Source organism: Etheostoma cragini, chromosome 12 (assembly GCF_013103735.1).
Source record: "Etheostoma cragini isolate CJK2018 chromosome 12, CSU_Ecrag_1.0, whole genome shotgun sequence".
In the NCBI taxonomy this organism is placed as follows: Eukaryota; Metazoa; Chordata; class Actinopteri; order Perciformes; family Percidae; genus Etheostoma; species Etheostoma cragini.
Genome location: NC_048418.1, coordinates 3,819,830 through 3,847,040, shown reverse-complemented (window position 1 = coordinate 3,847,040; position 27,211 = coordinate 3,819,830). Strand labels below are relative to the sequence as shown.

General features: G+C 40.9%; 2 protein-coding genes across 4 annotated transcripts in view; one reads left to right on the top strand and one right to left on the bottom strand.

The window, feature by feature from the left end:
- LOC117954431 (nucleoprotein TPR-like) overlaps window positions 1–21,495 on the top strand; it is a 28,450-nt gene extending 6,955 nt beyond the window's left edge. The window contains exons 14-55 of one of the 2 annotated variants that reach the window (XM_034888222.1): window positions 254–477; window positions 1,202–1,365; window positions 1,474–1,598; window positions 1,733–1,881; window positions 1,986–2,148; window positions 2,781–2,915; window positions 3,336–3,476; window positions 4,293–4,494; window positions 4,622–4,818; window positions 4,959–5,099; window positions 5,301–5,417; window positions 5,580–5,783; window positions 6,046–6,224; window positions 6,388–6,535; window positions 6,742–6,879; window positions 7,175–7,306; window positions 7,631–7,761; window positions 8,244–8,454; window positions 8,558–8,707; window positions 8,902–8,973; window positions 9,208–9,291; window positions 9,528–9,740; window positions 10,202–10,240; window positions 11,129–11,323; window positions 11,535–11,646; window positions 11,759–11,952; window positions 12,609–12,679; window positions 12,918–13,117; window positions 14,013–14,207; window positions 14,542–14,648; window positions 14,982–15,056; window positions 15,544–15,771; window positions 15,862–16,063; window positions 16,147–16,349; window positions 16,701–16,772; window positions 17,964–18,055; window positions 18,653–18,765; window positions 18,869–18,967; window positions 19,317–19,428; window positions 20,079–20,176; window positions 20,736–20,846; window positions 21,092–21,495. In XM_034888222.1, coding sequence (XP_034744113.1) covers window positions 254–477; window positions 1,202–1,365; window positions 1,474–1,598; window positions 1,733–1,881; window positions 1,986–2,148; window positions 2,781–2,915; window positions 3,336–3,476; window positions 4,293–4,494; window positions 4,622–4,818; window positions 4,959–5,099; window positions 5,301–5,417; window positions 5,580–5,783; window positions 6,046–6,224; window positions 6,388–6,535; window positions 6,742–6,879; window positions 7,175–7,306; window positions 7,631–7,761; window positions 8,244–8,454; window positions 8,558–8,707; window positions 8,902–8,973; window positions 9,208–9,291; window positions 9,528–9,740; window positions 10,202–10,240; window positions 11,129–11,323; window positions 11,535–11,646; window positions 11,759–11,952; window positions 12,609–12,679; window positions 12,918–13,117; window positions 14,013–14,207; window positions 14,542–14,648; window positions 14,982–15,056; window positions 15,544–15,771; window positions 15,862–16,063; window positions 16,147–16,349; window positions 16,701–16,772; window positions 17,964–18,055; window positions 18,653–18,765; window positions 18,869–18,967; window positions 19,317–19,428; window positions 20,079–20,176; window positions 20,736–20,846; window positions 21,092–21,144 — 5,991 coding nt within the window. In that variant the 3' untranslated portion in view covers window positions 21,145–21,495. Of the gene's footprint in view, window positions 1–253; window positions 478–1,201; window positions 1,366–1,473; window positions 1,599–1,732; window positions 1,882–1,985; window positions 2,149–2,780; window positions 2,916–3,335; window positions 3,477–4,292; window positions 4,495–4,621; window positions 4,819–4,958; window positions 5,100–5,300; window positions 5,418–5,579; window positions 5,784–6,045; window positions 6,225–6,387; window positions 6,536–6,741; window positions 6,880–7,174; window positions 7,307–7,630; window positions 7,762–8,243; window positions 8,455–8,557; window positions 8,708–8,901; window positions 8,974–9,207; window positions 9,292–9,527; window positions 9,741–10,201; window positions 10,241–11,128; window positions 11,324–11,534; window positions 11,647–11,758; window positions 11,953–12,608; window positions 12,680–12,917; window positions 13,118–14,012; window positions 14,208–14,541; window positions 14,649–14,981; window positions 15,057–15,543; window positions 15,772–15,861; window positions 16,064–16,146; window positions 16,350–16,700; window positions 16,773–17,963; window positions 18,056–18,652; window positions 18,766–18,868; window positions 18,968–19,286; window positions 19,429–20,078; window positions 20,177–20,735; window positions 20,847–21,091 lie in introns of both variants that reach the window. The other variant, XM_034888221.1, reaches the window with a different exon arrangement.
- prg4a (proteoglycan 4a) overlaps window positions 21,089–27,211 on the bottom strand; it is a 7,596-nt gene continuing 1,473 nt past the window's right edge. Inside the window, exons 3-11 of one of the 2 annotated variants that reach the window (XM_034888246.1) lie at window positions 26,890–27,003; window positions 26,652–26,702; window positions 26,151–26,210; window positions 25,686–25,762; window positions 25,368–25,589; window positions 25,045–25,146; window positions 24,623–24,709; window positions 23,972–24,111; window positions 23,469–23,498 (exon numbers count right to left, since the gene is read on the bottom strand). In XM_034888246.1, coding sequence (XP_034744137.1) covers window positions 25,584–25,589; window positions 25,686–25,762; window positions 26,151–26,210; window positions 26,652–26,702; window positions 26,890–27,003 — 308 coding nt within the window. In that variant the 3' untranslated portion in view covers window positions 23,469–23,498; window positions 23,972–24,111; window positions 24,623–24,709; window positions 25,045–25,146; window positions 25,368–25,583. Of the gene's footprint in view, window positions 22,289–22,497; window positions 22,624–22,915; window positions 23,000–23,338; window positions 23,499–23,971; window positions 24,112–24,622; window positions 24,710–25,044; window positions 25,147–25,367; window positions 25,591–25,685; window positions 25,763–26,150; window positions 26,211–26,651; window positions 26,703–26,889; window positions 27,004–27,211 lie in introns of those variants that run through there. The other variant, XM_034888245.1, reaches the window with a different exon arrangement.

Below are 27,211 nucleotides of genomic sequence, written 5' to 3'. Positions count from 1 at the left end.
GATGTGATTATACAATGTGTGCTGCAAGCTGTTAATCAGGATAAGAAACGTTGGCTTCATTAGCCAACACAAGTGATCTGTTATGTTTTGATGGAGTTGTTTTGCTTTATCTGATCAAACGATTTAACAGTCATGTGAACAAGGGATTGACATAATACTTTATTTTGGTGATAACAATGATTCAAAATACAAAATAAAAGGAGATCTCTGCTGATTGGTCCCTATGCATTCATTATTTCTTTCTCTTGTCCAGGTGTGCTCTCTCCTGGTGGAGCTGGAGGAAGCCAGAGGCAACCAGGTGACCAAGGAAGACGGCAGCTCCGCGAACATTTCCAGCACCTCTGAAGTCATAAGTCCACCCCAGCTGTCCTTCCGCAGTGTGGAGGAGCTGCAGAAGCAGAACCAAAGTCTGCTGAGCAGGCTGAGGGAGCTGGAGGAGGAAAAAGACAGACAGCAGAGCCAAGTGACATCAGCGCGGTAATAAATGCTAATCTGTTAATGTTTTGCAGGTATTTCTGCTGTTATAATAACTGACTTCACTAGCGGCAGATGCTTTAGTCCAAAGCAACATATAAATGATGTAAAATCTAAGTTTCAAATTCCACCTAACTCATGTGCCAGAAGAGTGTAGGTACATGGAGTAAGTGTTAAGTGTGTTAGAAAAAACAATTAATTTCTTTGATTTTTAATGGGATAGAGAACGCAAGAGCATGGTAGACTAGTTGATACTCTCAGAAGATGTACTGTAGGTCTTCAAGTGAGTTTCAAAGACAGAGAGGGATGCTGCTAACTGGATCTAACTGTGGTAACCACCACAGAGGGACCACGCAGGAGACGAGTTTGGATTGAGGTTGCCTTCCTCGTAGTGGGACTGGTCATTGGTCATTTGCTTATCATGAAGAACTATTAACTACTATTTTTGGTATTATGCCTTCTACTATATACTTCTACTGATAAGTTATTTTACTAAAATTATTGCTGTAAGCGCTAATACCTCTGCTATCATTTGTTTGGATATGTTAAGAGGATAAAATATGTAGGAGGCTGAGAAAAATCTAACAAAATGCCAAATTATTAATAAAAAGAACATCTGTGTATTGTTACTGTTAATCCATTATCCATCTATCCATTGATGGATGAAGCCGTTAAGCTATTTGAAACGTATTTTAAAAATAAGATCTATCTGTCTGGTTCCCTTCAGTGTGTCAGAGTTGGAGGCTAGTGTGGAAAAGCTTAAGAAGGAGGTTGAGCAGCTGAAAGAGCAGAGGAACCAGCAGAATCAGCTGGCTGACTCCAACGCCAGACAGAGAGACATGTACAAGGTCCTGTTGACGCAGAACACCGGCTTCAGCCTGCCTACTCAAGGTAACACGAAAACATTGAAAATAACACACATTGGCCCTTTTATGGGGAGTTTCTCTTGAACATCATCAGTGCAATGGGGTTTATAGAAAGTTTCATGTGTGTCTGCAGGTTCGGATTCTTCGTCCAACCCTGCACATGTTAGGCCTTCAGTCCCAGCTACTCGCTCCACTCCTCAGAGAGCTACTGCTGCTGAGTCAGCACAGACTGCTCAGGCTAGAGCTGCTTTAAAACAGGTACTTAAAAACGTCTGCACACACTCACACTTAAATCTGGATCTTTCGCCATTTAATGAAGTAGGATGGAAAAAAGACATTTAGAAATTCAGTAGCTGTTCTGACTAGATGTGTTTGTGTCTGTGCATCCTCAGCTGAATGATGCCTTCACTCTGTATAAGAAGGAGAAGGCAGAGAACGACAAGATGTTGAATGAGACGAACGATAGGCTACAGAAGCAGCTGACGGATCTTCGCTCCAGCCATGCCAAGCTGACCTCTCAGCTAGAGTTCAGCAGCAAGAGGTTTGCGAGGCTCAGAACTGGTGCTGCACCAGGTTCATATTTCAGTTGTTGAAGCTTTAATTTATGGATTGTGTGTTTGTTTTGTGTGATTCTTTGTGTGTCAGGTACGAGATGCTCCAGGACACTGTATCAGCCTACCGTAGAGAGATCTCTGCCCTGCAGGACAGGAACCAAAAAATGGCTGCAACGGCCCAACGACATGAACACATCATTCACACAATGAGCCAGGACCTCCGACAGGCTAACGAGAAACTGGCCCTGGAGGAGGTGAAGAAGAAAAGAAACTTAATTATCTGAAGAATAGATGTGATGCTGGATATATTTAAACTGCACTGTGATAAAGAATTAAGCATTGAGTATTCCTTGTAAATGTGTAATAATCTACAGGCCATTACACATGCATTAAAGCTTTGCACTGAAAATATAAGAAATAAAAACAGTCAAGTGGGAATAAGCTTGACTCTGCGGTGGGCACCACTTGAAGAATTATCACAACAGGTTAAACATTTCATCTTCTACATAATTACCAACTTGTTAAACCCCAGAAGATTCAAACACATTCTTGACTGAACCTTAAATAGAACATGACATCCCCATAAGAGAGTGGCCAATCATCACAATAATGGAGCCTTTGCTCCTGTCAATATCAATCAATTTATTTGTCATGTAAAATTATATAAAATAAATTATTTTGAGAATCCATGTGGAATGTACATACCTCCTTTAAGTGAAACCCCACCACCCAAACTGATTACATCTCCCTTGCCCTGTGAAGAACTAGTCTACAAAATTGAATTCTGATCCACTTATCACCGTTTAACAAAATTCTGCCCTGCTCTCTTTTCCGTCTACTTTTCTTTTAATACCTAATTGGTTTATTTTCCCCACTGTGTCTTTAGGTGCGAGTGGAAAACTTGACTAAAGAGAGAGACATGTTGAGACAAGCAGAGAGTCGACTCAATCGAGAAAAGGAAGCCATGCTGGCTGACCAACGTAACCAGAACCTGCTGCTCACCAATCTCAAGACTATACAGGTACCATATCATGCAACACTGTTTTTATCCTCAGTTGAACAATTGAAAACATCCCACTTCTTTTTCTTATTTCATGCATTAAGCCTTACTTCATAAGAAGCAGTCCTGCTGTAATGCAATAACATCGTAGTAATACAATAAAATCTTCCTGTTTTGTTTTCTGGCAGAAAGTGTCATGAAGTGACATCTATTTTTCATCAAAACTAGATATTGGCTACCCAAATAAATAGGATTTTAATTTGTTTTACTACAATCTAATAAGATGGATGGATAAGTGGATGCAATAAGATTTCCTGTGTCATCTTATTGCATTCACTTTGATTTACTTGCTTCTACAAGTTACAAAATATGTGTGTGGGAACCTTAAATTACTTGTTATGATTTCTCCTATTTTTGTCCTCCTCTCTTATAATGGCCTAGTTGACTATGGAGCGTACAGAGACAGAGACTCGCCAGCAGCTGAACAACAAGATAGAGCATCTGGAGGCAGAACTGTCTTTAATGAAGACCAGGCTGGACCAGGAAGTAGCACAGAGACATGCCCTTGGACGCACTATGGACGTATGTAGAATATATCTATCTTGTACATGGTACAATTTCAGTGAAATGTTATCCAATCAGCTCCTTTTAACTTGTACATGACTTATCATAAAGCAGAATGAGGCAAAGAAAAAGAGTTGCCTGGTTTAAATATACATTCAAAAGTTTACATACACTTTGTCTTTGATGCTTTTACGTTGTGGAAAGTCATCTTTACAAATAGATGCCATTTGGTATAAATGGTTTCTTTCGCACATGGAGAACCAAAATCGTACAATAGTTCAACCAGACTTAAAACTAAAAGGTCAGAAAGAGATAAAGATCCCTCTGAGCAACAGTTGAATAACTTTAACAGGCAATGGGTTGCTTTAGTGAAACAGTTCTTCAAACCACACAATAAAAATAGAAGTTTGGTCTAGGTTTAATAATAGTAATATTGGAGTATCAGCTGAACATACTATGTACTGACAAATCAGTTTAAACATCTTTAATCTGACCACTGAGAAGCTTCCTGGGGGCCCAAAGAAAACCAAACTAACTCAACATTATTAATTCAAATTCAACGGATCCAAGTTCCAACATGACTCTTCTCACGTTTTGCAAGACTGTTTTTACAATTTTATAATTAACAATTAACGATTTTTTTATTTTGTGGCTAAAATTATTTCAGATTTTAATGAAAACAATCATGTCTGAATTATACTGTTTTTTAATCTCTGTTCGAATAGTCATATTTTAAGAAAAAACAATGTAACGGATGATTCCAAACTTTTGAACAGCGGTGTTGGACGCAGCATATAATCTTGTTTTATTACCTCTCTGTCACCTCCTTCACAGGCTCAGTTATTAGAAGCTAAAAAACAGCTGGAAACACAGAACACCTTGCAGCAGAAGACCAGGGAGTTGTTGTGTAGTGCTGAACAGCAGGTGGCGGCACTGAAAGCCCAGTTGGCTTCTGCTTCCACTGAGGCCGTTACCACCCCCAGCAACACAGCCAACTCTGCTACCAGAGCTGCAGGCCTCAGGGCACCACTTAGAGGTAAACAGCAGCACTCTGTAATGAAGGGCCAAGACCATTATTGATGATAGAAGTGGTTGATAAGGGTCTAATGCTATTACTGTCACCAAGTGTTAACAGCTCTTTTTTGTGTCTCTGTCTCCCTCAGTACGCTCTCCAGGACCCGCAGCCTCCCAGCAGCTCAACCAATCAGAGCAGGCGCTTGCAGAGTTGAAATCTCTTCTGCGTACTGCTGAGGAACAAAATAACGAACTAGCAGAGCAGCTAAAGAATGCCAATGCTACTGTAGAGCAGTACAGGGCTGTGGTACTGACCCTGGAAGACAGTCTGAAGAAAGAAAAGGAGGTATCGCTCGTTGATTTATATTCCTTAACATTATCTGCTCTTCTCCCCCATCTTCATTGTCTTCTCATGCGCTTTACTCTCTTTACTACTCATACCCACCTGTCCACACACATGTAAACTGACCACCGTCCCTTCTTTAGTCTCGCTCCCCTCTTGAGCTCCGGCTGAAGGAGTCACAGGAGGTGCAGAAGCAGCTGGAGAAGAGGATTTTAGAGTTGGAGATAATGAAACAGCAGGAAAGAGAAGAGAGGAGAAAGGCTGTGGATGCAGTGGAAAAACAAGTAAGCCTGCAGCACACAGATAATACAAGTGATAATAACAATGTGACAATGCGGGACATTGTGTTGTTTTCAGCCTAACAGGCTGCAGTGTTTTTAGAGAAAGGGCCCTGATAACTGACCCACCACACAGTCCGTGCTCAGCAGCCAACAGACATTTAGCATCAAGAGTCTATAGTTATTCTACCATGTTGTCTTGTCCAGTTGTATGAGGTGCAGCGCAGTCTGAAGTCCAGCCAGGCAGAGCAACAGGAGGCACTGGAGAGAGCTACCTCTGCTGTTACACTGGAACAGAAGGCCATACAGGAAAGCTTGCTGCAGGTCCGATAAAAAACACACACACTCATATGCTTGTTAAAATTCCCAATCCCCACCATTTAACATACAGTATATATCTTGAATTCATCTACAGCTAGAACATGATTTTTAAAGTTGTATTTAATTGTGTGGTACCAACTGTTTCCCTTTCTGTCTTCCTCTCAGACTAAGCTAGCTGGAGAAGCACAGGCTAAGTATGAGCGGGAGCTCATGCTTCATGCTGCTGATGTAGAGGCCCTGCAGGAGCTGAAGAAAAGAATCCAACAAGATGCAGTGCAGAAGAGGGAGTTGGAAGAGCAACTGAGCAAAACCTCGTCCATCCTGCAGGAGAAGACTGCAGCTTTAAACACAGTGGAGAGACAGCTGAAGGTAGGACGGCTTACCCAAGAGGGAGAAGAGGGCAGAAACTAAGCATTGTGTGGTCATTTTTACACAGATTTGAAGAAGTGTTTATGAAGCCTATCTTCATCCTAAAAATGATTTCTATTAATGTAAATGTTTTGCCTGTTGCCTTCCCAAGATTCCAAAGTGTCTTAACGCCTCCTAAGGAAATACTTCTATAGGAAAATGTTTCTGATTGATCATATCATAAGAACAACTGATTGGTCATAACACTTTTACTCTTCTTCAGGAGGATCTGTCCAATAAGAGTCGTCGCTGTGAGGAGCTTGTGAAGCAGAATGTTCTCCTGCACCAACAGATGGATGAAATGGCCAGCAAGGGTCGTCTGCTGCAAAACCAGCCACAGCAGCTTGACCTGTCATTCAGTGAAGAGGGCAAGACCACTGAACAGATATTAGAAATACTCAGGTACTACAGAAACACCAAGAGTGGTTAAGTACTTTTACAAGGGCTAAAGGTTGTTAACATCGGGAACACTGAACTTTATAGAAACCATTACAGTTTCCTTTTGTCAACTTAATGTCTCAATGTGAAGTCACTGGGAATAAAATGGTATGTGTGTGCGTTGTAGGTTTGTGCGGAGTGAAAAGGAGATTGCTGTGGCTCAGTGTGACGCGTCTGATAGAGAAGCTCTTCGCTACAAACAGCGAGTGGAACACCAAGACAGACAATTGAAGGAGCTAGAGGAAGCTCTGAACTCTGAGCGGGAGAAAATGCAGGTACAAAAGGAAGTGATTGTGTGTCATGTAAGCCTGATTTACCCTTAGTGGCTCTTACTGTGGCATTACCGCCACTGTTGTAAAACAATTGCAGATGTAGAGTAACATGTCACTCTTACAAATTATTCATGCTAAAATAAGAAATAGTGGCACAAAAGAATACCGTTTATTATAATCGGTGTGTCTGTTTGCCCTCTCTGGCCCAGGCTACAGCAAAGACTCTGGCCCAGCAGGAAGAACAGCTGAAGAAGATGGAAAATATTGGTGCTCTCCAAGAAACCAACAGGATGCTGAAAATGGACCGAGATAAACTGGAACAAGAGCTGCAACAGGCTCAGGCTAAAGTAAGATAGCGTGTCATGGTTTGTGCTGTGTCTCCTTTCATTGTTTGCTGTGGCTAGTTTTAAGTTTTACTATGCTTGATGATATTTTGTGAGAGCATGTTTGAATCTCAAAACACAGCACAGTTTACTGCTCTAATAAAACACTACTCTGAATGTAATTCTAGCATAATAAAACTTCTCTCTGGAGATGTGTTTTAAAACATAAAATTGTGTCATTAGAAGCTGAATTTTCTCAGTAACCTTGCCTTGCCTGCTTGTCTTTTATACCCATGCTTAAAATCCCTCTCTCTGTCAGGTTACAAAGCTCCAGTCAGACATCAGCCCACTACATCACTCTTTGTCTCAGCTGTCAGAAAAGAATGGCTCCCTGCAGGCTGATAAGAGGATACTGGAAGAAGACCTTAAACGCTGGAAAGCCAAAACACAGGTAACGTTTGTGTGCCTGTGCGTGCGTGCGTGCGTGCGTGCGTGCGTGCGTGTGTGTGTGCGCATGCGTGTGTGTGGCAGTTTGTCTCCCCAAATATAACAATCTAGTGCAGATGCACTAGATTGTTATATTTTCTTTTTTTTTATTGCACATTTATATACACTTTGTGAAATGTGTTTTCATCATTATTTACCTGATACATTCAAGGGTTTTGTCAATGAGTAATTTTTTTAATACAGCTTAATGTTCCATTTTATCAGTTTTACTTTTTTTTTTATGCAGTTAACTTATTAGTATAAGTTAAACTTGACTGTCTATCTGCAGCAACTGCTCAGCCAACAGAAAGATGGCGATGTTGAGGAGAGACAGAAACTTGCCACTGAGAAAGACGCTCAGCAGAAACGCATCACACAGCTGGCTGAAGAGACAGCCAAGCTGAAGACTGAACTGGCAAGGTAACACACACACACACACCATCAATTTTGTATTAGTTAAAGAGATGCCAATTTTAAACCATTTCTTTGTCATCTTTATGTGGCTAGCGTGTTTAGATGAGCAGGGTTTGGCTTTCCTCTGTGGTGCCAGTGAACAGAGCTTGGATCTCAACAGACCTCTCCTACTCTGCTCCTCTGAGGGCTAAATGTACTGGCGACACGGATGGAAGCCAAACACTGTTTATGTAAACACACTGTCCACACTGCCATGACACAGAGCTGGATTTAAATCAGCAAAATATCTGCTGCTGTTAATGATGGAATAATATGTATTTTCTATTCAGGTCTAATTACTGTTGTACATGTCCTGTGTCTTGTACCAGACTGTTGTAATTCGACTGCTGAGATGACCAGATCAGAACTTTTAGCAGCTATTTTGTTCAGTGGCAGATTGATCATTATATCCCTAGAAATACTGAAATTATTGTTTATGTGTGTATTAGATCCAGTGCCAGCAGTAACTCAGCTCAGTCTCAGCTGCAAGCCCTCAGAGACTCCGTAGCCCGTCTGACGTCGGAGAGAGACACTCTGAAGAAAGACCTGGAAACAAAAAACACAGACATTCTAGAGAAGAACAAGACCATCACCCAGGTCAAGAAGATTGGACGACGCTACAAGACCCAGTATGAGGAGCTCAAAGTTCAGCATGACAAGGTGGGACTGGGGATGTGGAATTGATTCACAATAAAGTCTACACTAGAAAACAAGTTTAGTATGGGTGGAATGGTGATGGCTGTGTGTTTTCTGTGTGTTCCAGCTGGTTGAGGAAACGACTGCTAAAGCAGGAAGTGAGGCAAGTCCCAGCCAGGAGGTGCAGCAGGAGCTGACCAAAACCCAGGAGGAGTGCAATAAGGCCAGAGAGGACCTAAACACACTGAAAGCGGAATTGCAGAAAAAACTGGAGGAGGTGAGCAGGAAGACATTTCTGGTCTTTTTAACCTAACGTACAAATATAGAGCACCATGATTTTTTTTACTTTACATTGGGTACACAAAGTTGGACATGTTATAATGCATTTGTTGCTTAGTCTTGTCAGTACAGTAAAGACCCCTGTAAATTGATTTAGATTTTCTTTTTTTAAACAATGTTTGGGGGAACCAGGCCCAGAAGTCCCAGCAGGAGTTTGAGGAGTACAAGAAGGAAAACCAGCAGACCATGGAAAAGTTGCAGCAGGTCCAAAACCAGCCGAGACAGAAAATGAACCACAATAATATATACAAACATAAAAATAGAATGTTAATTGCTGTTAATTACTTGTGAGCTATTTGTGTGGTTAAAAACACCAATGTGGAATAGTAATGTAAGTTAGCTCTACATGTAGAATAATTTAGTAAGGAATATACATTAGAAAAGGTGAGAATCGCAGACTTGATTCTCACCTTTTTGCACATATTTGTCCTGTCCCAGACCGAGACTCAGCTGCAGCAGAATCAGAACCTGCTGACTCAGGCTCAAAAAGACCTTCAGCAAACCAAGACCCACAGCCAGCAGGTAAGAAGTACTGCCAAGAACACAGCAACACCTATCTACCTATCTACTGGTATTTTCATTACTTGAGTAATTTTGTGATGACTTTGCCTAAAAATATACAAACCTTTTGCTGGATTCATAGTTTACATTTTATTTATTTGTAATGCTTCTCCTCTTTGGTTCTTAACCCCGGAACCAAAAGAAATTCACCTGAAAATAGACCCACAGAGCCTAACCTCCTCTTTTCTCATTTAAAGGTACAGAACCAATTAAAATTGGCTCAGTCTCAAGCTCAGGCCCGTCAGAACCAGATTCAGCAGATCCAGAGGGAGCTCCAGCAGGGTAAAGAAGCCCTTCAGCAGAACCTTGCTAATCAGAAAGAGCTGCAGCAGACCCAACAAAGCAGTCAACAGAGCCACAACCAGGAAGTCAGCAACATCAAGACTGCTCTCAGCCAAGCAGAGACCAAGGCGAGGAGGCTTCTTTCTCTTTACTGAGTACATTTGTTTGTTTTTGTTTAAATACTTACCTATATGGGAACTTATACTTATCTACTTACAATACATACTTACATTTAGATAGCATTTATAGTTCTTTCTCATACAACATACACCAAACAGGCAATACGCATTTTGGCGGAAAGAATCGTGCTGTAACATATGGAGAGAAATGGTAAAATGTTAACGTGCTACACATTAGCTTTTCAGCAGAGACTTGATTGAAGACTCATAAGATACATGACTATTCAATGTCAATGCTGGTCACAGCATCATTTAAAAAAAGTCTTAATGCTTATACCGCGTACTCTGTGTGAGTAAAGACAAAAGTCATTTTCAGTGTTTTATTCTTAGAAGGTTGCTGCTGTTACCTGGGATTATTTTGTGCAATACTTAAACTAATAAGTAGTGGATTTGTTCTTTCCTCCTGACAGGCCACCGAGCTTCAGAGCCAACTGGACAGCCTACAGAAGGTTAGGAAAAGAATTACAGTCAGTTTAATTAAACTACAAGAAGCACTGCGTGTGCGTGTGTGTGCGCGCATAGTAGTAAGCAAAGATTTAACAATTGCAGGTTAGCGTTTAATACTTCACTTTTTGAATTACTACTAACCAGTGATTGAGCTCAACACAATATCTACCTCTCCCCTACTATTTTTCTCCCTTCATCAATTATTGCCATCCTTCCTCACTTTTCTATAAAAGTGTGAAAGCAATATCTCAGGAACTTCTGGAGGGAATTTCTTCATATTTGTCACAAACATCAAGTTTGACTCAAAAGATGACCTGAGTAGATTATGAAAGTCAAAGGTCAAGCTCACTGTGACCTCACCCAGCACATTTTTGGCTATAACTCAAGGTGATAATTATGATAAAAGTTGCTCAAATGTTTAATAGGGTGAAATAAGGAAGGAATGACATGTAATATCCAAAAGGTTTACTTTACTTTGACATCATTATATTCTGCAAAATTCCTTTTCTTATCGTTATTCAACGCCATAACTCAGGAACAGAAGGGGAGACATTTGATCGCATACCGAATTATTAACTCTTCTCTTTAGAATGTTGTGATTATATAAATCTTCTATACTGCCGGGGATGAAGATGTTTGTAAAGCATCCACGTTTCACCAAAAAATACACCTTATACCTTTTATTTCACTACATACTGTTATGTACTGTATATTATGAGTCTGGATAGACATGGATGTTAAGTGGTTGGCAGAGGAAAACATCCGCAAAGCAGTAGTTCTAGTTTTTATTTTTCCATGCTTCCTTTATTTTCACATCAAATGCATCAAATTGTCTTTCTTTTTAAAAGTCTTACTTACACAACTTGTTTGCCTAATTGTTTCTTTGTCAGATAATTGGTGAGCGTGAAGCAGACATTAAGCGTCTTCAGGAGCAGCTTACTGAAGCCAACCAGGCCAATGAAGCTGGCCGAGCCACACAGGCCAACCAGAGCCAGAGTTCCCAGTCCAACCAAGCCAGTGATGCTACAGTTGCTAGTGACGGTAACCAGGCACTGCTGGAAGAGCTAGCTAAACTCAGACAAGAGGTACTTTTAAATCTGTTTTCCCAAAATAATGTTTGATCGAACTATTGTATGTCTTTCTTTCTGCATTGACACCCTTACATTCTTGCTAATTAACTCTGTCAACTGGGTCACAATCAATGGATAAGTCAATACTGTCGATGTCTTTTGCAGTTAATAATGTCATTCCCCACTTTAAGATTAGCAGTTATAGTACTGTGTTGTTCCCCTGCAGCTGTCTGAAAGCAAGAACAGGGAGGAGCAGCTCAGACAGCAGATAGCTGAAAAAGAGGAAAAGACTAAGAAGGTCTTCATGGGGGCCAAGACCAAAATAAACCAACTAAACAGTAAGTTTCACAAGCACTTATGCACACAGATACAAAATTAAAGACATGCTGATAAAGTACAACTGAACAAAGAAAGTACTCAACTTTGACTTATCTGCACCTTAACCTGTAGGTGCTAAAGAGAAGCTCACTCAGGAGATAGAACAAGTGAAACAGAGTAAGGAGGAACTGGAGGTGAGAATGAACGCCCTAAAGTCCCAGTATGAAGGACGACTTCTTCGGCTGGACAGAGAGCTGAGAGAACTGAGAGAGACACAAGCACCGTCCGACCCCAGAGAGGAACCACAGGACCAGAGTGGAGCTAAGGTACATGCGTCACACTGGCTATGGACATGACTGACATTAAGGTCCTTTTTTTGAGAGATCTTTATCTCACCAAAATAGACCAGATGTTTTTAGAAAATCTGTTTTGTTCTATAATTATGTGTACTCCCTTTTTTTTCTTCCTTTACTCTAAAATGATCATTTGAATTGTACAACTCAGTATTAGGGCCACTAATAGCAGACCTGCTAACCGGGTTGCCTTTTTCCTAGTAGGAACTTATTTTGACACCAAAGTATGCAACGGAACAAGTTGTTACTTTTAGGTAGGAAGGTCAGTTTTTTGTTGTTTTTTTAAACCTAAAAGGACCTTGACATTAAAGTCCGCCAGCCGGCCAAATGCAGTTAGAACTGGTTGTGGCATGTAACACAGTCACTCTTACTAGCCACTTTGTTGAGAGAAACGCTGGAGACCCTATACCTAACTGTAGCAGATTTGCTTTTTGCCCTAGAAAGCAAATCTACTTTATTGAGACATAATGACTTCTCTCAAAATAATCCGGCTCTTCTTCTCCAAATATTTTCAATTTTATTCCCCAAATATGACCTTTTTTTGGTAAATATTATGACCTAATTCTCTACAATGTTTGAGCTTTTCCTGTCATCTAATTGCAATATTACAAACCTGTATCGGTACTTAGGCTGGCGATCAGACCAGATCTGCAGACCAAAGACCGATATCTTTGAAGAGCCCTGCCCAAGACAGGGGGAGGTAACTAATGAAGACAAACACACATGCACAAACACCAGAATCAAAGTTATTGTTGTAGATAGACTTTTTATTTACACTTGTTAGAAACTTTAACTTTTTCAGTATTTCAAAAAGATATTCAGAGCCAGATTAGAATGGATTTACTGTACATTATAAAAAAGCTTAATGCTGTTTACAGTAATATAAAACACAAAAAAACTGTTGGCAAAAAAATAACTTGTCATGCTTTCTCCATCAGCTCCAGCCTGTCCGACCCTCCCACTGCCAACATCCGCCCCACCACAAGTACTCCATCTCCTAGCAACAAGCCAAGCCCCTCCCCTGGTAACAAGGCCACACCCCGTGCCAGCATCCGGCCAATGGTTACCCCGGCAACTGTCCCCATCCCAACACCTACTGCCACGGTCATGCCTACCACACAAAATGACAGCCAAGAGGGTGAGAGCAAAAGATGATTAAAATAAAAGTACAACTTAGGAGTAGATAGTATATTATAATACTATCTACTGGCAGCAAGGTGTATCATAACAGTGGGTTTCAGTGGGCGGGGACAAAAGGGACGTAAGGAATCCAAATTCAAACAGCCTGCTTGCACACACATTAGGCTTGTTAAAGATGAGCCAGGTCTGTGCAGAATCGATCACCGCCTGTTGCATGCCGGTTAGATTTGTGTCTGACTTGATCCTGACTTGCTCTGACGTCATGCACACGTAGGCAATGATAATCTCACGAAAGCAAGGCGGCCGCAGTTCTGAGACGCAGGCAGCGCAGTTGCTTTTCACCGACTGCAAGACCCAGAGCATGCTGTGTAGCTGATAGTTAAGTTTAGAAGTCAGAGAGACTAAATCTGTTCAGATCACGGCTCATCTACAGCGTGTTGTTAATTAACATCAACAACAAATCGCATGTAGAGCATTTGGACAGCTACTCTGTCATAATTAAAACAACTAGAGACTGTGTACGAGCTGATATGTGGGTCTGATAACATTTTATTGAATCTGACTCGCACCACAGTGTTTTTGTCACTTCCTGTTCAGCCTGAAGGCGGCTGAAATCGGCTGGGAAGAACTTGAGCGCGTGTTTTTGTCACCGCCCCCGGCTGCTGCCGCCTGCTCTCGTCCACTTTACAGACGAGGTGCACTTCATCTCCAACGAGCCTATTTACTGAAAGGTGGAACAGAAAATATAGAGAGGTGGTTTTCTCAAACTTTGTGGGCTTTAGTCATACTGGGAAGACATATTAAGGTTAAATACACACGAAAAGGGGCTTCTTGCATAATGTGCAATCTTTTAAAGTTTTGGTCACAGTGTAATATATTGTTTCACTCTCCAGTGCTGATGAGTTCAGGAGCCTCTGTACACTCTACCAGCTCCAGTCTGGTGAACACGGCCACATCAATAACTCAGCCAACCAGCACTCAGGCCACTGCTTTTGTCCAGCCCACGCAGCAGCAGGCAGCCAATCAGGATGCAGGCCCCAGTGTGGAGGCAGAACGACCATCTACGTCCTCCTCTGTGGGTGGAACAGGTGAGCAGGACCTTGAATGCTGTCTGAATTGCAACTTTACGGATAACCATAAAACACAGGAAAGAAACTGTCGTTGGCCTTTGGCGTTTATCCCACACATATAATAACCCCTCGAGTGAACACTGAAGGCTAGAGGGCTCAGACCAAAATTTGTGCACTTATTTTATTTTTTTACTTCCTTATACCTCCATTCATAATTTTTCCCCTGACTGGATATCAGCTGAACAAATTGATACATTTATTTGATACATTTTAAACTGATAGTGTGTGTGTGTGTGTGTGTGTGTGTGTGTGTGTGTGTGTGTGTGTGTGTGTGTGTGTTTGTGTGTCTCAGGTTCAAAGCGAGGCAGAGAGGACGAGGAAGAGGAGAGCAGACCAGAGAGTTCACACACACCTCCAACCACTAAAAAACTTCGACTTAAACCAACAATAGCATTGCAGGTAAACACAGAGATAGAACTCAACCTAATGCAAAGCATTTTGATTCTCTGTTTACCCTTTAGTGTTAAACTGCAATGTAACGCTTATAATGTTTTGCACACTGAAGACAAAACAATCTTTTAAAGTCTCATAATTGCTTTCACAAAGAAGAGCTTTAATTTGATGATAGGATAAATGTAGAAATTTGTAGTTGCTGATTGGTTGAATCTTTTTACTTTGGGTGAGTTAATGTTGTTAATTAGAATTTAGGTCCAAGTCCAGATTTCTAGCTTTGTTTAGTGGTCTAAATGTAATAACTTTGTAGTTACAGCTGTGGTATCTGGTGTGTTTCAGATGGAGGGGGATGAGGAGATTGAAGGAGAGCTGAGGGATGAAGGAGAAAGACAGGATTCACCAGAGGACAGTCAGGTCAGTCACCAATGAAATCATCTTCATTTGATAGCTAGTTTTGCGGAACATTATTCAAAGAGACACTTGCTGTATAAATTTAGTGTTTGACCAGTGTGGACCCTTGATGGACCGTAGAGCTTTTCTTCTATTCATTAAGTACATTTACTTACTTAGTGTCAAATCCAACATCTTGAGGTGATGTGAAGCATGAACAGTCTGTTAGGCAAATCAAGTGGATTTTGTCCAAAATGATATAACATATGCACACCTGACTATAGTTTTGAAGACATGCTTGAAAAATTGTTAACCTATCCTTTTAAAGTATAAGAAAAAGGTTGTTACATGCAGCCTTAAGATGGAGCACACAGTAAGTTAAAAGCTGTAAATCATTTCCAATACCAGAGGAAATACTGTATTTTTTAGATGGTAATGTAACAATGATAGTTTGTAAAATCACATGCTGTGGTGTAAAATACTTAATTATGGATTTATGTTTGGGCTGCAGGAGCTTCCAGAGGATTGTTACCCCGTTTTAGCTGAAGATGACGAAGATATCGAGGAAGTGTCCCAGTCTGTCCCCTCTGATATTATGTCCTCTCAGAGCCCCGCTATTATTCGGGACGTCATCGTGATCGACACAGACAGCGAGAGCCGTGAGAGCAAAGATGGGGAGGAGAAGCAGGAAGACGAAGGTGAAGAGGAAGAAGAGGAAGAAGATGAAGAAGAAGAGGGGGTGCTGTTCTGTTTATTAATATGTCAAAAAAAATGTCAGCATTGATCTATTTTCTGTAGTAAGTAACCTAGCGTTCCTTATCTACCTCAGTATAAAGAAGAGGAGGAGGATGATGATGATGAGGATGATGCTGGTGACAGCGGGATAAGGGGACGAGAGGAGAGTAACGAGGAGAGCAGGGAGGCAGAAGAAGGAGCAGGGGAGGATGAGCCATCAGAATCCACAAACGCTGAGGACAACGTGTGTGGAGCCTCTTCAGACTCGCAGCGTCCCTCTGAGCCGTCACACAGCAGTGAGCACCTTCTGTAGTCTCCCGCTCATTTCTTTGTTCTTCATTTTGAAACCATTTTAATGTGAGTTACTCTTTTCTTCCAGATGAAGGCAGCAGTAGCGCCACATCAGAGTCCGAGCCCCCCAGAGACCCTGTACACTTCCCCCCAACCTCCTCCCCCTCTGCACCCTCCCCCTCCCCCTCCATTACACCCCGCCTACCCCACCCACGTAGGCCCCCACACCCCCTCCCACCACGGCTCTACATCCAACCTCCAGCTCCGGAGCTCGGACCCCCACACACACAGGTACACACACAGTTACACTCACTCACTCACTCATTTATTTACTCACTCACTGACTCATCAAATTAAACAAACAAATCACATTTCTCTGCGTTAAAATTTGCTATAGTTTTATCACACAAGAGATTAATAGGGTTTTGTTGATATCCTCAAATAGTCGACTATTATCTTGCTCATCAGGAACAAGTTGTTTGAAAGACAAAGTGCATTTACTTTGACATTTTACCCATTGAAATGATAATTTTTTTTTACAGTTTCAAAAAGAGTTTAGTCAAGATCACTGTCTTGAAAATGTCCTGGAAGGTAATATCTTAAAGAATATTCTGACAGTGATAACCTGTGTTTGTTAATCAGAGACAGTCCTCTCAGCTGCGCAGACCATCAGTAGGACGAGGACCTCAACTAACCCCAGGAATAGGCAGCATGGTAAGAGATGGAGTGTGCACAAGTGTGTTGAGGAGTAGGATTACATTTACTTTATATGTTGAAGTCAATGGTGTCAAAACATTTCCTATACTTGAGTGTCATGATATTATGTTTTGTGATACTGTGTCCATTCTCAAAAACCCTATCGATTTTATATCGCCGGTGATCCCTCTGACCCGGCAATCTCGGCCAAGATTACTGTCTTTAAGAGGCTACAGCAGGCTCTGTTTTAAAGCGATAGTGAAGGTACTGGGATCATGAAACTGATTTGGTATGAAACTTGATAACCTAAAGCATTCCACTGGTACCAACCATGTCATGCTAGCTTGTCTTGAAGGTGGCTAAATAAAGTTCAAAAGTTCAAAGTTCAAAATCTTTATTTGTCCCCGAGGGGCGATTCATTTTGCTGCAGTAGCAAGAAATTGACACACAGTACATGACAACAAAAACAATAACATCAATTAAAATACAGTATCAAACCAAATGGGGAAAATAAATGCCCCAACATTAAAAGTTGAAGTCCCAGTGTGCCTTATGTGCCGACGTTACCTCGTCTTTCCAGAGTTAAGCAGAGAGATAGCAGAGGGGACGAAGGAGAATTTGTTCCTTAGTAGTTTTGGCTGGTGGCTGACTGAAACGGGAACCGGAGGGCAGCAAATTAAATTCTGCTTTCAGGGGGTGAGAACAATCAGACATGATGGATTCTGCCTTTTTAAGAACATGTCTATTATACAGATCAGCATAACGCTACAAAGTTAGGCTACATTTTGGCAAGGAACTGGCGCGGCCAAGATATCTAAATCAAAATTAGTTTTATGTGTACACACAAGTCTTCCCTTGATGCTATTCCCTTGCAGTTTTTCTCATGTATAAATGTTATTTGTCACCCATTCTAAAATGGTGTGTGTGCTGACGTTAGTCTCCATAGCAGCCAGTTCATTGTAGTGAGACAGTTCTTTTGAAACTTGACTTCTGTGATTCAAATTTCTTTTTTTTTTTTAAACTCTACCTCTGTTTTTATAAGATTTGAAATCTTTCAATATAGTAAAACGTAACCCATTGTCATGATATGTATCGTATTGCCAGAGTCTTGCCAATACACAGCCCTAATATCCAATATGTATTCTTGGTCTTAAAAGGGTCATGCTGTGTGTACAAAGCATCTGCAGTGAGTGTGTTTGTGTGTTGCAGCAACATTTCTTCGATGATGACGACAGAATGGTTCCCAGTACTCCCACTCTGGTAGTCCCACACCGCACTGATGGCTTTGCCGAAGCTATACAGTAAGATCTACACACAAAGATGGCAGTAGCAAATACACATATTGTATATCTGTAATATTAAATCGGTCATTTCATTTCTTGAATTTCAGTGAACAAAGAGGTTTGAATGTTAGTCAATATCAGGTGGATTTTTCAAAGGTTTAGTGAAGTCAGTCACAGTCAGATGTAAAAAAAGAAAAAACACTGAAGGCTGAAGTTATCTGTTAGAAAACACTGTACATCATATTTTACAGTAAGTCCAGAAGGAAAAAAAAAAGACAAATAATGATTAATCTTCTTGATTCAACCTTCTAGAAGTAGCTTTTGCACCACATGCTGTTTTTAAAATCCAAATTCTTTTACCCAGTTTTGTATCGTTTTTAATCATATTTGTTAGATGTTATAATAAACACTCCCAGATTTAGTTCAAAACGGATAAATGATGAGCGCTAGATGTCTATCGGTTTGGATGATTAGAAAAGTAACTTAACCTCTATAAAACCAACTCTAACAAAGCTTAAGCTCAGTTATGTGGAGTGTTTGGATAATCTCAGAAGAAAGCTTGATCATAACGTCAGTGGGAACTGTGACTCTCACATGTGTCGTTCATCTCCTCAGTTCTCCTCAGGTAGCAGGTCTGTCCACTAGGTTCAGGTTTGGACCTCCAGAAGACCTACTGCCTCAGACATCAGCCTCACACTCTGACCTGGGACAGCTTGCCTCTCAAGGAGGTACTACACACACACACACACAGTTAAACCTGGACTGATCTCAAACATGTCATGTTACGTGTTCATTCTTTTTTTATTTTTTTTACTACTGCTATGTGTGAAGGTCTGGGGATGTATGAGTCTCCTCTGTTCCTCGCTGCTCATGATGAAGACGGAGGAGGAAGGAGTGTCCCCACCACGCCTTTACAAGTGGCTGCACCAGGTGAGACACACTCGGTACATTTATGAAAGTTCAACCAAGCGGCAACCTCCTCGAGGCATGTGAGTGGCGTCACAGTAGGACAGCATAGACTGTAGGCTTCATTCAGCCATTCTCAGCTCCATCCGTGTTCCCCTCTTTGTCCAATTTTGGATTAGCCGGGAGTTAGGCAACCACAGGCACTGAAAAAGAAGTTCAGAGACAGGCCGGCGCGGCGCACTTAGAGCTTCATTTTGGCTCTTTTGATACCTATATGTTTTTATGAGTTTGACATGTATCGCTATTCACTATGAATGCTACATCATGGCTCTCTGTCTGTTAGTGACGGTCTTCACAGAGTCTCTACCCTCAGACAGTGGTGACAACATGGCATCCCAGTCAGTTCCCATGGTAACCACCTCCACCGGGATGGCTTCTGCTGCAGATGATGGAGATGAAGTCTTCATGGAGCAGGAAGGAGAGGGGTAAGCAACTTTAAATAAGTCAAAGGGATTAACTGGTAAGTGTCTTTCAGATTGCCAACTGGTCCCGCTGAAGCATCAATATTAGAGACGCAGAGATGTGACAGAGAGGTGTGAGTTCACTCATTGGAAGATTCTAGGTTGTTAGAGTACATTTCTAATACAAGATGTATTTGCGGTTTAAAAAAAAAAAGGTTTTGTGCAATGGCTGCACAAAATGGTTTTGTTTTATCGTCAATGCGATATCAACTGCCGCAATATAAAAATTGCAAAAGGCTGCGAAATATGGCACAAGACACTGTGATGATTTGTGTTTGCTGCAATAAACAACGGCACTTTAAAATGTAACCCATTCATTTTTTCTTTTTTAGTGGTTCCAATTTAGATCCAGTTAAATTTTCAATTTGTTCCATGGAAGAATGTTGGAAATGATTTCCTTAATTTGTTTTATATTCAACAAGTAATTTGTTTTATTTTAGAAGAACAATGTAACCAGCAGAAAGGCATAAGTAAGAAACACGTTAATATCTGTTTATTTATCCAAAGTAATGTCTTTATTGCGAGATATTCAGCATTATCGCATATTTTCCACAATTATGGTACGTTTTTTAAGATGGTGTGTTTGTGTTTGAGACTTTATTTGTGTTTCCCAGTCCTGGTATTGAATCGTCGTTGGAGAGCCGGACAGACATGGAGTCAACAGGACAGCAGGGTGATGATGCATCACTGCCATCTACCAGCCAGGACCCTGGTAAAGTATTCTGACTATGAACATAATTAAAAGCCTAATAGCATGATTTTGATTATGAACTCTAACAAACGTTTCCAGGCATGTAAATAAAACTTGTTGGGCCATGTCGCCCTTTTAGCTTTCATGTCAACACAACCTTTCACTTGTTTTAGTTGGCATGGACTTGATGTTTGAAATTATTTGGCCTGCAGAAAGTAAACTGTCTTGAACTAAGTTCTCATGCCACAAATTAATTGTAATGACTATTACAAGTTGTTGCAATAACACTGTTTTGGGGATTTAGGACATCTACATCAAATTTTATTTTATAATTCTTTGATTCCTTTAGAGAAATAAAGGTGTAGTTGCTCACAGTTAAGCTTAAGGCAAAAATAAAAGGAAGGAAAGAAAGAAAGTAGTCAATAAGTGTAAAATAACATAGCTTTTAATTTCTTGCACTTTATCAAAGTAAAGTAAAATTAGATAAACTACTTTGTGAGTAGTTTCCTATGTTCTTATGTATAGCATGACCTGATGTGATAATAGTGGCTTCACTGTTCATCTCTGTCTTTATTCATAGACACCAGCAGTGGTACTCAGCGGCGCACAGTGAGCAGTCTGATCAGCAGCCTGTCAGGCAGAGGAACCAGAGGAGGGAGAGTCGAGGCCAGGACCCTACTCACCCGCAGAGGTAAGAAACTACAACAGCCTGCAGGACTGGACTCTCAATGTGTCAGTAAAGATCTTTCAGGGCTCTTAAGACAGGCTTGATGATCACTAATATTGTACATTTACAGAACAAACTCCAGTCACTCAAAAGGGTAATGATGAAGCTGTTTATTGAAGTGCAATAAGCAGAGAGCAGCTAATATGGAACAGTGATCATGTGGGTCATTCATTTTAAACTGCTTTCTTCTCACATTTGTACTTGTACAGGTACTTTCTCTCGTGGAAGAGGAGGAGCCATGGGCAGAGGGGGCATTGCCTAACGAAGATGTCAGTAGTAGTAACTCAGTCATTTCATCCAAAAACGAAATTGAAAGACTATGCTTATTTACAGGATTATTTTAAGACATCTGGTATTCTCAATTCTTCTGTCCTATCAAAATTCCATTAATCACACTAATCACATAAGAGATATGACAGCTCTGAATGTGTGGGATCCTTTATCACAGATTTGTACGGTCACATTGTGAAATCCAGAGTTTTTAGTTTTGTGTTGTCATTTCTTTTTCAAATGCATTCATGAGAGCATTGTCAGTTTGTTATTTTCTTTATTTTGCTTTGTCTTTGGACTGTTAATGCGCTTTTGGTAATAAACTTGAATGATATGTAGCAGCGAGATGTTTTTTTTTATAAACCGTGTGTTATCACACAGAGTGGACTGAGAGGGCATTGCCAATCAACAATGAATTATCACATTTAAGATGGCTGCCATAGAGATTGCATTCTCTTGTTTTAGCTTCTTAAATGTGAGGGTTTGCAGATTTTCTTTTTTGTATATTCTGTATACTCTAGGTTTTAGAATGTAGGAGATTTGTTTATTTTATTGACTAAAACATGTATATTTTACAGAGATTTATTGTTTGACTGAGTAATCACTAATACGATAATTGATAATTACATCCCTACACTTAATCAATGACACTTTTTAAATGTGGACAAAACAACGGGTCATTTTGAGTATTCTTAAAAGAATAAGGTCTACCCATCACACAACGATTGGAAATGAAACCTTTGGAAGGTTTGAGGTTTTATAGCGGGGCTGTCAAAATGTGTGATGGTATGTAGTTGGGGGAAAAAAACAATTTATGGGAATTAATAATCGAGACAGGTTACTTTTTGCTCAGTATATATATATATTTACTAAGTAGAACCTGTGCTGATATAGAAATGACCAGAACAGAGCTTCTGGCTGCTTGTCAGGGTGTTCCTAAGGACAGCGCAGCCAAACTCTGATGGAGTTGGCTGGGAGGGGAGGGTTAGCATTTTGAGCGGCCATGTTGGCAGAGTTGGTTGCCACAGCGGCAGGGCTAAGAATGGGGAGGGGTGCGAGGGCTGCAAAGGCTGCAGATGGGTCAGGTTTGACCAGCACTGGCAGGTCACGTGAAATCTGGACCCTGAAGAAGAGCGCTGCAGAGAAGACAGAAGAGTGTAACAGCTCAGACACATATAACCAGAGTAATCAAGCCACATACACAAGTCAGCATCTACCAAAGTGGGAAAGCCTCAGAAAACAATCGAATTCAACATGGTAAACTACGCTACTTTTATCTCAGTCAGTGACACAGAGAGTTACAGTCTAACAAGAATGAACAGAAAGTGGACAGGATGGTTCTTACGTCCAGAGAAGACGTAGTGCTCGTATGGATAACTCCCCTGAGGACTGGGCATGGACAGAGCAGAGGTGACGGGGTCGGGGAATCCCTTCAGAGACACTTTGATGTTGATCTCTCCACTTAGACGAACTTATGAATGTGAGAAGTTAAAACAACAGTATTTAAAGTACATTTAAGTGCATGCTTGCACCCAATAAATGTATGGTTTTATGCAAAATAACTGTTTAGGTAATTATGGTAATACTCCATATAAGTAGTTGGTTAGTGGTGAGGACGTCGCTGCTATGATGGGTATTTTTGACAAATTAATGACAAATCACTATGCTGCAACTTTGGTTAGAAATTCCTTTTAACCAATTCCCTGGGCATTTGAAGGAACAGTCTAACATTTTGGGGATAATATGTTTTTAAGGGTACTGACCAGCCTGGCGAGCGACACGTCTAGGTGTCTTGCTGCAGGATGGAGTGCTGCCTGGTGGGAAGGTGTACCTCTGCATGATGCCTCCTAAAGGACAAAACATGGAAAGCTACCGCTGATTATGTCTATAAAGTCATATAGCATTAAAACACTGTATGTCCAAGTATCTGCAAGCTTGTTTTGTTCATTTATATCTCTAGAGAGAGATGACAGAGCTCCTTTTTTCCCTACACGTACTGGGAGCTGACCAATACCACACACAACCACACTCACCCTCATGTGATTTAGCAACTTGTACTAAAATAGGTAATAAAGATCTTGTACCAGGTAAAGTGTGCTTTAGGCAAGACAGTGAATCCCTCCCAGCTCTGGATTGGGCCTCTGTCTCTCTGTTTACCAGTTAATATGTGTCTTAGTATTCCTCACCATTCTTAAAGAAGTATACAGTCTCCGGGCTGCTCCTGGTGGCTGGTACTGCCAGTGCAGCACTGATGCTTCCTGTCAGACCGGGAAACTCAGAGGCCAGAGGTCTGGGGTAGCCCGGCTCCATCACCATGTTACTATCTAGACGCCAGTACTGGTCTCCCTAGTGGGGCGGATGAAAAGGGCAGATAGACACAAAGAGGATAACTACTTACTGATTTTCTGAAGTGATCTTGTGTTGCTGAAGACAAAGTGATTTCCTTTTGTTGAGTTCATAGTTGTCACATTGCTGTAGCACATCTTGGCATCAACATATCTTATTCTGTTTACTCAAACATAGATATACTTCTTTTGATGGAAACCAAAGAGTTTAATTATGTCAGTGACAGAGAATGATGTTGAATAGATTTTTCTGTTAGTGGTGCTATAATAAGTGTAAGTCTAAAGCAACAGTAGACAGCAAAAAGTAAACATGTTCTGGAAGAAAGCCCAAGTAGTGTGAACCTGAATATGATATATTATTAATAGTGGTTGTACTGGTGGTGTCAGTAGTAACACAGCAGCAAAGGTAGAGGTAAGACAGCGGTTGTAGCTGTACCGACAGCAGTACTAATGATGGGTTGTGTATATCTGTACCTTGATGATGTAGGTGTTTCCGTGGCAGTTGCAGCGCGTGAAGACAGTATCGATGGGAGAGGAGACACCCAGAGTGTCTGTGATACTCTGCGGAGGACCAACTAAGCGACTGACAGGGTCCACTGACCAGAGCAGCTCACCTGAAACACACACACACACACACACACACAGATACAGATACAGCTTACACAGGAAACTCAGAGACTTCTCAGAATCACATTATCATGCACAGATCATACCAACATCATACACATACAAAATATGTAAACACTATTTTGACATTATTTGATTAGATATGTATTTGTTAACGAAAAATCCTGACACACTGTTATATATTGTTGCTATCAGGTGAAATCCTTGTATGTCCAAAACCATTGTTTTTCAATGAAAAAAAAGCTCATTTGAGCTATTTACCTCGGACAAAGTCAGACAAAATTGTCTGGTTTTATCTTTAAATATTTGTAAAACCCATAGACAGCCAGACGACAGGGTGACTGATAGCACTGAATTACGGGAAAAAAAACTAAAATTATGCAATATGGACATATGAGGTTTCTGCCCGACAGCAAAGATATGTAGAAACAATACATCACATTTCATCCATAAGGTCCACCAACGTGACAGTTTGCAGCAACACACACTAACACTGACCTTTAAATATCAGGATGGTCCCATTGCTGAGAGCTGTCAGTCCATTAATGGGAGAATCACTGCATAGGTCGACATCAGCAAGGACTCCTACACACACACACACACACACACACACACACACACACACACACACACACACACAAACACAAACACACACACACACACACACAAACACACACACACACACATTTGTAACATTTTTAACATTTTTAGTATTTTCAGTATTTGTTAATTAGTCAAACAGAGACACGTGTCAAGAAAGCATCCTTCTGATCTGTTCAAAGCATTTTTTGAGATGTTGTGTACTATCCCTTTTGTAATATTTGTACACTGCTGTACACACACACACACACACACACACACACACACAAACACACACACAAACACACACACACACATACACACACACACACTTGTCCTACATGTACCTAGTCCCTCAGCACCTCCTTCCACCACAGAGAGACCCAAAGCCTGGGCTATGTCCTTCAGGGTGCTGGGTCTGGAGCCTGCTGGGCCACTGAGATCTGGGAACAAAACAAACCATTTATTAGATTGTGTGGTCAAATGTAAGAAATCAAATTAAACTTCTGTTTAACATTTAAAAGATTCTAGAAGTTATTTTCAAACAAAAGTCATACAAAAATTCCAAAACAAATTGTAATTACTGCTTTTTTTTCATTCATCACAATCAAATTTAACAACTTTTATATCCGAAATAAAATGACATAATATCTGTACAATTAACCTGGACTTGGCCCAGATGGAGTCCCTCCCCCAGGGGACAGCACCAGGTGGACATTAACTTTACCATCAACAGCTCCAGGACCAGTGGGTCCAACAGGAGCACCGCTGCCCAGAGACGGAGCACTGTAGCTGGGCAGAGAGTAGCCAGCTGGCCAGTCTGGAACGCCGCCATGAGAAGAAGGGATGGACATTGGCAGCAGACCGACAGAGACGTCACTCACACCTAGGAGAGATAAAAGGTAAAGGAAGACAATGACTTTTGTTTTTATGTAATAAAGCAAAACAAAATTATCTTTTGAGAAAAAATGAAATTCTAAACCATGCCTTGTGGATTGGCTGGTACAACAGGAGGGGCGGGGCCGGAGGACCTGTCAGTCAGTGGTTTGCGGCCTGCACCTGGACAGTTAGGATAGGTTAGCCGTTTCTTCCTATTTCCAGTCTTTATGCTAAGCTATGCTAATAATAAGCATACTTCCCAAAATTTCGAACTTTTACGTTAGGTCTTAAAAAGGGTAAACTAGATTTTCACATAGAGCAGGGCCACATATTGAGTAATGCTGTGCCCACCTTAGCTATAATGATACTTTAATGATGCACTCTTTTTTTTATTATTATTGAAAATACAAGATATATAACATACAAGTAATCCATACATCTTCATTAACATGCAGAGGTAGTGGTGAAAGCTGTATATGTTTGTGTGTTTAATGAATGCTGTTTGGACACAGTAAATGTTTTTTTTCTCATTTTAAATAAACAAGCCCAGCACCGGAACAACATCTACCTGTGTACCATTCCTCGCTTTCACTGTTAGACGTCCACCTCCTCGCTGGTTTCTGTTTTCCTGAGGAGAAGAAACAAAAGAAATGTAGCAGTAGACTGTGAGGACACACCTGTTATCCATCATCAGTTGTGTATTCAAAAAGGATCACAAGCTTATAAATATATATTGAAATTCTGAGTAGCCTTTGGTAATGTCTCTCAGTACTTGCATTTGTGCCTTTGAAATATTTTGTTCACTTCTCTAGATTTGTGGGTCCCTTCCTTTTTTTCTTGTGCCACTACTTACCCATTTGGGAAACCAATTGCTTAAATCATTTAAAACATATTTTATAAAAAAAATGTCACTATACATGAGCAACAATGACCCTAATTGGGGTAAAATACTATTGCTGATTCATTTAATTGGACAATAGGTCTGACAACTGAAAGCAAATTCCAGTGAAAAAGCTAATGGCAATGAAAGGGACGCTCTTTTAGTTAGTTTGGGACGATGGTTGCTAACCTGAAGATGCAGCCCTCACAGGCTGTATGTGTGAAACTGACACTCTGGCATCTGTGGACAGAAAAACAAGATGAAAAACAGCACTTAAATAAAGATATTTTATCCATTCAATACCCAAGCTTCCTAAAGCTGTATTATGTCTTTAAAGTCCACTGTAATTGTGTATGTGTTGCTAAGTTCCAGTGGGGCACTGTGTATACATGGGTTGTTAGCTCTGGTTATGGTTGTTGGCCCTTACCGCAGTGTAGCTGGTAGTCTTGACAACAGGTGTTGTACTGGATGCACTGTGGATCACACTCGCACGTCCGACCACGCCTGAAGGTTTCACCACAGCGCCCCTGACAGGACTGAGCTGAGAACAACAGACAGGCCAACCGAACGTCATCAACACAGCAGAGACACAACCCGAGCTTTGTACTGGTCTCAACTGTCAGAAGACTGTTATTTAGATAGAAATCTAAATAACAAGCTAAAGAGGCAAAAAGTTACAGTGGGTACGGAAAGTATTCAGACCCCTTTAAATTTTTCACTCTTTGTTTCATTGCAGCCTTTTTCCAAAA